The sequence below is a fragment of the Castanea sativa genome, chromosome 6, assembly GCF_040712315.1.
Source record: "Castanea sativa cultivar Marrone di Chiusa Pesio chromosome 6, ASM4071231v1".
Classification (NCBI taxonomy): domain Eukaryota; kingdom Viridiplantae; phylum Streptophyta; class Magnoliopsida; order Fagales; family Fagaceae; genus Castanea; species Castanea sativa.
In genome coordinates this window covers 20154240-20164173 of record NC_134018.1, presented here as the reverse complement: position 1 = coordinate 20164173, position 9934 = coordinate 20154240, and the positions used below count along the sequence as shown (strand labels likewise).

General features: G+C 34.7%; 1 protein-coding gene across 1 annotated transcript; it reads left to right on the top strand.

Moving 5' to 3' along the window:
* Positions 1 to 250: 250 nt before the first annotated feature.
* LOC142641470 (isopentenyl-diphosphate Delta-isomerase I) lies at positions 251 to 9144 on the top strand. Its single transcript, XM_075815911.1, has 6 exons — positions 251 to 593; positions 3853 to 3908; positions 6529 to 6620; positions 7970 to 8072; positions 8150 to 8287; positions 8694 to 9144. Exons 1-6 carry the CDS (start codon positions 340 to 342, stop codon positions 8945 to 8947), a joined length of 897 nt encoding a protein of 298 aa, XP_075672026.1. The 5' UTR covers positions 251 to 339; the 3' UTR covers positions 8948 to 9144.
* Positions 9145 to 9934: the final 790 nt, after the last annotated feature.

Below are 9934 nucleotides of genomic sequence, written 5' to 3'. Positions count from 1 at the left end.
TTTTACAATAAATTTTAAGTTGTAAATTTTTTTGAAAATCTTATTAGTGGGGATATGCTTTTAATAGTACAGTCTAGATAAGAACTAATAATAACTTATTATATTAAATTGAATTTAGTTAATATGTGCTTACAGTTCACATTAATCACTATGCAGGAAAAAAAATACATTAATTATTTATTTTGAAAATTTTTTATAAAAAATTGAAAAACTGTCATAAATTACTTTCTTATTTTTGCAAAAGTGTGGTAGGTACGACAAGTTGAATAAATAAATTGATTTCATTTCAACAAAGGCGGAAACCCCAAGGACAAGGCATCTCAAAGACTCTCAAACTCCATGCGTACTAGTGCTACGACTACCGCTGCTGCTGCCAGACTCTCCTTTCCAATATTAATACAACAACAACAACAACCCACTTCTTTTGTAAGCTATCGACATCGTCTTTTCTCTTCTTCTTCCTCTTTTGCCCTTCGTCTCCCCAAAGTCTCTCGTCTCACCGCGAGGGTATTCTCGTCTTTTCAAGTCGCCATGGGAGACGCTCCTGACGCCGGCATGGACGCCGTCCAGCGACGCCTCATGTTTGAAGACGAGTAATTCTTTTTTTCCTGCTTCTTCCCATTCTGCCCATCCTCTTTTGCTTTATTTACTATCTCTCATTTTTCTTCATTTGTTACTGTTGATTTTGCTCTGTTTGGTTGCTGGGTCAATGCAGGAATCAGTGAAGGAAAATGGGTTTCTTCTTTTTTAGCTAAAGTTTTGGTTTTGTTGAGTTTCTTGTGTTCTGTTTGTTTGCTGGGGAAATAGAATGATTAGAAAGAAAATTAATTGCTGGGGTTTATTTGGTTTTCGAAAGAATGAATTTCTTTGGTGCTGATCTAGTTGTGCTTTGTTTTGGTTCCGGAGAACAATGAAAAGAAATGGAAAAAATGAATTCTTGGGCATTGGAAACAGATGATGAATGTTGGTTCAGCTGAATAAGAGAGATTTATTCATTTTCTTGACTATCATACAGAGTTTTTATTTGATTTGATTTGATGTGTAGTTGTTTGGAGCTAATTCTTGTGTCATTTTCCATTGAAATTCTGTTTTCTGTCTACACATGATTGAAATATCATTTCATTTAATGTTTCTCTTTGTATACTAAATGGGTTTCTTCTTTTTTAGCTAAAGTTTTGGTTTTGTTGAGTTTCTTGTGTTCTGTTTGTTTGCTGGGGAAATAGAATGAAAAAATGAATTGCTGGGGTTTATTTGGTTTTCGAAAGAATGAATTTCTTTTGTGCTGATCTAGTTGTGCTTTGTTTGGTTCCGGAGAACAATGAAAAGAAATGGAAAAGTGAATTCTTGGGTATTGGAAGCAGATGATGAATGTTAGTTCAGCTGAACAAAAGAGATTTATTCATTTTCTTGACTATCATACAGACTTCTTATTTGTTTCTCTTTGTATACCTGTCCACACGTATTCATACATACAAGCATACATTAATACATATACATTTACATAAAGATTTTAGGGTGGTTGACTTTCCAATGAAAATGAAAGCATGTGTTTCTATGTGTGCGTGTGCATGTGCATATGGATTATTACTTGGACAGAGTATTTGTTTGTGTGAAATAAACAATTAGTCTCAAATTTTAGTGCCTTGCGAATAATTTGACATTTTAAAATTGTAAAATTTTCATTGTTTGCCACAAAAAGATTTAAAAGAATTTCTACCTACTGTGGCTGTTCGATTTGTCTAATTGATTTTAAATTTCTCTTCACTTTTCTGGATCCATCTTGGCAATAAAACATGGGATCAAAGGTTTGATTTTCATTTTTTTTCCTTTATGCTCCTTAAGTAAATGAAGTATTAGGCTTTATTATTTTTATTAAATTCTGTGTTTGCTTGGGAAAAGGGAATGTTGGGAAATTGACTAAGCCCCTTCTCTAGAGTCTTATTAATCATTTAATTGTAATTGAGTTCACTATGGGTATAAAAAAATTACTACAAGAAACTGATTGAAACATTTGTTGAGGTTCTCTAGTTGATGCCTGGCTGAGAGCATTTTGGGATGATAATAATTATTAGTCATTATTCATGAGATCTGCAGCTGCGTATTTCTGGTCCTATACTGTTTCAATTAAAATAGAATAATGCGTATCTCGGCGGAAATCTTTTTTTTTTTTTTTACCAATTTTTGGATCACCCAAAAGAATTTTTTATTTTCAAATTAATGTGATTAATAATTATCAATTTTTTTAGTGTTGTTTTGGGAAATTCATAAAGTTGGTGAGCCATGTGTATACTCTTGTCATGTACAGGCTGGCCAAAATTGTTGGCCGAAAATCTTTATGGGCTTGGATTAGCATTTATGATGGGATCCTCAAAATTAAGCTGTAAACTAACTCTGTTTATGTCACTAGCTGAATAGAGTGAAATTATTTAGTGTACCTGGTGTACTATACGTTTCTCACATAGAAGTGTAACCCATATATGGATCCTGCACATGGGGCCCACATTTATGTCCAAGGAAGGTGTAGTACAACGGCGGTACTGAATAATTTCTTGAACAGAAGCCAGCCAGTATTGGCAATATTCAGAATTGCTTTCTTTAGTTTGATTTTCTTAGGGTCCATTTGGATAGAACTTATTGCTGAAAATTGAAAACGCTGTAGCAGAATAATTTTTAAATGTGTAAATAGTGCCGTGGGACCCATTTTTAATGAAAAAGTTGCTGAAAAGTGAAGTTTGTGGGTCCATAAACAGTGCACGGGTGCACTGTTCACAGGAGAATTGGTCAACAATTGCAGCTGAAAAAAAAAAAAAGTTGAAAACGCGCAAAGGTAAGAAACGCAGACGTGAACGCGGATCCAAACACTACCTTAATCTGTGTGACCACAATGGGGTGATATTATTTGGTGCACCAAGGGTATGAGACCTCCCTCTCACATAAAAGTAGACCCGTCTCTGGATCCTGCACATGGGATTCACCTTTATGTGAGAGGGAGGTGTAGTACACAACCCATATCAAGGGTATGTCAAATGATTAAAGTTTAGAAAGCAAGCAGATAGGCTGTCAAGAAAAAAGGTAGCTTGGGTGGAAATTTTCATAGTGATAGTGCCATATGGCAGTGGTGAAGTGAATATGGTGTTGTTGGCTTCAATATCATCTTTCCCTTTGATGGAGTGGTGATGTATTAGAGTGTAGATGGAGGTTTAGATTATGGTGGTGAAGCAAATACAGTGGTGTTGACTTCAATAATCAATATCTTTCTTTCTTTTTGAGGGAGTGGTGATGTATTATAATGTGGCTGGAGGATTAGATTATGAAGGTGTCTTAAATATATATTGCCTTTTATTTGGAAAACTGATTTTGATAACTATCACACAAATTTTAGTCTGGTTGGTTGGTATATCTAAATGTATCAATTTGGTCATAAATTGTTATCAAAATATATATTGGAGTGCATTATGCTTCACGATGCAGAAGGAAAGCATGGTCAACTGTGCTTTATGTATCAGTATAACCCTGCTTGTTTAGTTTCTTTGTGTTTTTTGAGAATGTTGCATTAGAAAACTCCGATTCATGTGACCCTGATTTTATTGTTGTATCTAAATACCAATAATTTTTGGTAAGAATATCTTTTGAATGTACAAGTCCTTCCTGGTGCTATTTGCTAATCTAAAGTTGATTTATGTTAATAATTCAGCATTAAGATGAGTATATAATTTATTTTCAGATGTGATATTAAGAAACAGAAATTATTGGTGCCTCTTGAAGTTTTCCAAGCTTCATGTTATATTTCATCATTCATCAATTTCTTGTTCGTGCTCAGCTAATGGTGTCTTCATATCCAACTTTCTGCAGATGCATTTTGGTGGATGAGAGCGACCGTGTCGTTGGTCATGAATCCAAATACAATTGTAAGTACAATTTTCATTGTGGAAACTTCTATCCCTTTCATTACAGTTTTCTCTTTTTGGTTTCTTTCCTTTTTTTTTTTTTGGGGGGGGGGGGTGTTAGTTTATTTTATCTTAATTTTTTTCCCTCAATTTTTGATAATACTGCTTAGAAGACTCTTCCAATGATTCAAAGGCATGAACTTTTTCATTAAATTACAAAGGCTCTTTCTGTTAAAAGTATTATGTTTCAACAAGTCCAAACCAATGCATCACCTTGACTGGAGGTTAAATAAGATGCTCTGAATGCTGTCTGCTTATTTATGAATTAAATAATTTTTTTTCTAAGGACAGTATGTTTTTACAAGGTGTGGATGAAAGTTCAAGAAAACAAATCTGCGGCATTTTTTGAATTTTTTTATTATTATTTTTGATTGAGTTAGTGAAATGTTTGCTTTGTTTGTATTGGATAACTCAGTAGGTGTTTTACAAACCAGTATACTTTTGGCTTTTAAATGGGATATTACTATATTAATATAAAACAGATTTGTGCATCAATTAAGAAGATAACAACAAATATGACTTTGAATAGAATAGAAATGGTGGAATAAAGACATGTAGCTGGTCCTAGTTAGTTTGTTGAGAATCCATAGCCAAGTTAGCCGACCCAAAACTTTGGGAGTAAGGCTAGGTTGTTGTTGTGCTCAAAGTGTTGGGTATACACATGTGAGTGAAGTCTCACATTAAATAATAATAAGAAGGTTGAGTGGTTAATATAGCACGTAGGGACACCACTTAACCCAAAAGCTTAAGCCCATGAATTTTGGCTCAACTTTGCTATATTAACCACCCACCTTTCTCATTGTTATTCAATGTTGGACTTCACTCACACATGTATACTCAACAATCTCCCCCTTATGAGTGAGCCTTTATGGGCTTGCCTTTATGATTTATACTTGTGAGGGCTCTAACTACACGCATCTCATCCCCACTCTAGCTATGAAAGGGACCATCCTCACACCACAATGGTATTTGATACCACTTGTTGGGGAGATGACACCTTGGGGAGAATCCAATTCAGTAGTTAATATAACATATAGGGCACCACTTGACTCAAAAAGGCTTAAAGCGTATGAGTTTGGACCCAATTATGTTATATTAATCACCCACTCTTTTCATTATCATTTCATGTAGGACTTCACTCAAACTTGTATACTCAACACAAAGTACTTATAGTGGTCAAAACTATACTATTAATGTCCTGAATGATGATTTTATGGTTATTTTAAAAATAGACCCTTAGTTTGAAAGGGCAAATCACTTAACACTAAGATCTTGTAGATACATTGCTGACATACAATATAATTTTGGTTTAAGTTACCTTATCATATTAAACATCATTGACCTTAATTAGCAGCAAAGGCACAAAATGTTGTGATTATGTAAAAAGAAACAAAAAATGAATATTATGATATTGTGAATTTTCTTTTAAAAAAATTCGCAGCATTGAACTTAACTAGTATTATAGAGATAGAATGTTTTACTGGGATCTGCACTTTGTACTGGCCATACAAGATTGGGAATTGGAGTCCTCGATGACCTTCATGGATACCATTTATGGTTTGGTAATTAGGGGGATTGGGGATGATAAGATGTGCTGAAAACCAGATTAGAAAATGGGCTTTAAGGTTGGTTATTATTACCATCTTTTGGTTGCCCGCAATCACCAGTGAGCATTCTTTCCCTTAGAAAATCATATGGAGATCAAAGGCCCCTCCAAGAGTAGCCTTCTTTGTATGGACTACAGCTTTGGGTAAAATTTTGAAACAACTTAAGGAAGAGAAAGGTAAGGATTACAGATTTATGCTATATGTGCAAATGCAATGGCAAATTGTTTGATCACCTTTTGCTACATTGCCCTATTGCTTAAGATTTATGGTCTTTGATTTTGGGTTTGTGGTCCTCGATTTTGGGTTTGTATGGAGTTTATTGGGTGATGCCAAAATCTGTTGTTGAGCTTTTAGCTTGCTGGCAAGGTAGATTTGCACATCATCAGAATGGTCATATTTAGATGGTTATCAGTTATCCCTCATTGCTTGATGTGGTGTATTTGCAGGGAAGGAAATAGAGAGTTTCAAAGACACCAAAAGTTCTATGCTTGACCTTAAGTTGTTCTTTTTTAGAACCTTATTGGATTGACTGTCAGCAAGAGGAACAATTCTTTATTTTCTATTGTTGATTTATTAGATTTATGCAATTTTTGTAACTGATTGTTTGCCCCAGTATATTTCCTTTATACATGGGTGACTCGTTATTTTTGGATTTTTATGATCTTATTACTTATCAAAAAAAGTGATAGAATGCTGTGAAATTATGAAAAGAGAGGAAGCAGAAAATAAATATTGTCACATTATGAATATTCTTTTATTTTCCATGGCTTTTGTGGGGCACTAAATGGACTTTTAACATGTTTGCTCGATCTCTTTCCCTCCCAAGCCCACACTTTTTTAATGCTTTCACCATAAACTTCACTCTGTTACGTACTATTACTCAAATCCTGTATAATTGATAACTGATGTGTTTTTTCTTGTTTGAACTATTAAGTCTGGTTTCTTTATTGATTTCTGTCTTCCGTAATCATCAGGCCATTTGTGGGAAAAAATTGAATCTGGAAATATGTTACATAGAGCTTTCAGCGTATTTCTGTTCAACTCCAAATATGAGTTGCTTCTTCAGGTATGTAGTTTAGATCAGGTGATTGGAATGGAAACAGGTTTGCATGCTATGGGTACAATTGTTGGAACCTAACACAGCTTCAGAAACTATTATATCTAATGTTTGATTTTCTATTTGTTATCTTCATATTCTTACCAATAAGAAAAATCTTCATATTTTTAGAAATCTTCTCATACAATTTAGACTATAAAATATATTCTTACTTTCCTTTCTTTTTGTCCTCAAGAACAACCCTCAATTATCAATAAAAGAAAACATAGATGAATTCATTCTTTGAGGAACATCAGATATGACGAGAGTAGGAGTCTTATTAGGCTGGAATTCTATACAAAACATGAAAATTAGAAAAATAATAGTTAGAAAAATAATAATAGTTGGTAATATGAGACCATGTTACATCTAAAGTGTATAGTTGAGGTAAAAAAACCAGATCATATAACAGATGTGTGCAGTGGTTGTATCCTTCATTTGCAAATTGTGAGTCAGCCAGCCGTCTAACATACTCAGGGAAAATAAGGGATGGTGAATTGTCAATGTAGTACAAGGAGGATAGCATGTTACATCTGCGTAAAAAGTACAGAACTCTTCAAGGATGGAACCACATCTGAAGTTTTCAATGATTAGAACAAGGGCAAGAAACATGTATGTGCACCTTGCAAATTGTGAGTCAGCCAGCCATCTAACATGCTCAGGGAAAAAAAAGGGATAGTGAATTGTCAATGTAGTACAAGGAGGATAGCATAGCATGTTACATCTGCATAAAAAGTACAAAACTCTTTAGGATGGTACCACATCTGAAGTTTTCAATGATTAGAACAAAGGAAAGAAACATATATGTGTACCCTTGCTATGTTACTGTTCCATGCCTTATGTGGTGCATCTTTTCCCAAGTTAAAAAGATGGTGATCTAAGAATGTACTGCACAGAAAAAAAGAAAGGATCTAAAAGTGAAGACAATAGTTGGAGAAAGACAATGGAGTGTGGATTCATACTTGAGAATTTTCAGACCCAAAAAAAAGAAAAAGAGATGAAGTTTAAACCTTTTCAATTGGTAGGCTGCCATGTCATCTAGTTCAAACTTTCATAAACAAATAATTGAGAGGCCATAACTATGTCAGTCATGGTGGTATTGATCTTATACTTTGTTGTGTGTTAATGCATTTACCTTCATAATTTCTGTATGTGCTTATTGTGAAATATGTCATTGGATGTCTTATGTTACACCATCTAAATGATGGTTACGATCTTGTGTCTGGGCATTGATTGAAAATTTGTGGATGTAGATTGTGTTTTGTAATTTTTGATAGACTATGGATGGTGACATGATTCATACCCTGTTACCTGTACAGCAACGTTCTGCAACGAAGGTGACATTCCCTCTTGTTTGGACAAACACCTGCTGCAGCCATCCACTATACCGTGAATCTGAGCTTATTGACGAGGATCATCTCGGTACATCCTTGCATGCATTTTCTTATTCATTGAGAACCTATTATATCCTGTCGTTTTGAAACCCTTTCATGTGCCAGGCGTAAGGAATGCTGCACAAAGAAAGCTCTTGGATGAGCTGGGTATTCCTGCTGAAGATGTGCCAGTTGATCAATTCATCCCTCTGGGTCGCATGCTTTACAAGGCGCCTTCTGATGGCAAGTGGGGGGAGCATGAACGTAATAATTCCAACTTGAGTACTCCTATACTGTACTTGTCTGGTGTTCTAGTTTAAATTCTCCCTTCGAATCTTTTGGGGTGATGTGGCGACTGTAGTGTTGTAATTTCTTGTTTGATATGTAATAAAATCCATTAAAGAAAAGCGAGAAGGGGGTGCAACGTTAGTGCATGGTAGTACTGTAGTAGCATAAAAGGAAAACTGTGTTGGGAAATGTTTATGCAAAGTTCCACTTGCAGTAAGTAGTTAGGGAAAAACTCAAACACAAGAATGAGGTTGACCAATCTTGTTAGCTAAGCTTGCTTGCCAATTTGCCAGGTTGTCTTACATATGGGAAACTAGGGTACATGGAAGTATTTGCTTTTATACTGTTATCTTGACTATTTTGTTTTCTTCTTCATTTGCAGTTGATTACCTACTATTCATTGTCCGAGATGTTAACAACAATCCAAACCCTGATGAAGTAGCTGATGTTAAATATGTGAACCGGGATCAATTGAAAGAGCTGTTGAGGAAAGCTGATGCTGGTGAAGAAGGTTTGAAGCTGTCCCCTTGGTTCAGACTGGTCGTGGACAATTTTCTCTTCAAGTGGTGGGACCATGTTGAGAAAGGGTCCCTGAAGGAGGCTGCTGACATGAAAACCATTCACAAGTTGACTTAAATCCTTATGAGTCCAGTTGCAGCAGGCTATGGTTGTGGTGTAATGCCAATACATTTGGAAATAATAAGGCATTTTGTTGTTAATTATGTTTTATTTTTTCCAATAAAACTTTTTATGATTTGTACCATGGTAACTTTTGATTTGTATTATAATAAACTCGTCAATTTTCCAATAAAACTTACAAGTTTGCTTGACGATTTAAGAGAGCTCAATAAGAAACTTGCTGGGTCTATACTTCGTAAAGCTCATTGGAGGTCTTTTTACCTTCAACTTTTTTATTTTGGATGTGGGTTTAGGATTTCTCTCGAGAACTGCCACTGCTATTATGTTAATTGGAGCTGTTTAAAGAAATGAGGTATGCTATGCCATTTGAAATTTTCCACTAGCCTTCAACAAAGTTTACCAGCCTAGTACCCAGATCCAATTTTTGCTCTCTCTCCCACACGAAACTGTAAACAAAGCACTGGCGCATCACAATTTCTCTTATTTTTGCAATTTAGTTTTGTACTATATGTAATGTTTGGATAGCCCGCTTTCTTCTAATTTGATACTAAGTGTTAAATATATTATTAGCAATGTGATATATTATACTGTGTTGTATATGCTAGAGTGGATGTAGAAGGGGATGCATAGAATAAGAACACTAAAAACACGAGGGTTACGTGGTTCAGCTTTGTTAGTCTACGTCCATGGAGGAATCCCTTAGGTTTCGTTTGGGAGTTCATAAAGGAATGTAAGGGAATGAAATTGAATGATTATAAGATAATGGAAATGAATGGAATGGAATGTATTTAAGTAAGGGAAAGAAATGGAATGGAATGAAATGAAATTAAGTAACTTTGATTGGATATTTTAAAATAAGGGAATGAAAATGAATGAAATGTAAATAATCTTGTTTGGGAGTAATATATAGGGAATGAAACGAATCATTTTATGACAATATTACTATTAGACCCCTATTTTAAAATAAAGGGTTTAAATATATAA

Excerpts from the sequence above, each read along its gene's own strand:
- LOC142641470 (XM_075815911.1), top strand. The coding sequence starts at position 340 with ATGCGTACTAGTGCTACGACTACCGCTGCTGCTGCCAGACTCTCCTTT. Across the intron at positions 3,909-6,528 it reads TCATGAATCCAAATACAATT|GCCATTTGTGGGAAAAAATT; the intron begins GTAAGTACAATT and ends CGTAATCATCAG. Across the intron at positions 8,073-8,149 it reads TATTGACGAGGATCATCTCG|GCGTAAGGAATGCTGCACAA; the intron begins GTACATCCTTGC and ends TTCATGTGCCAG.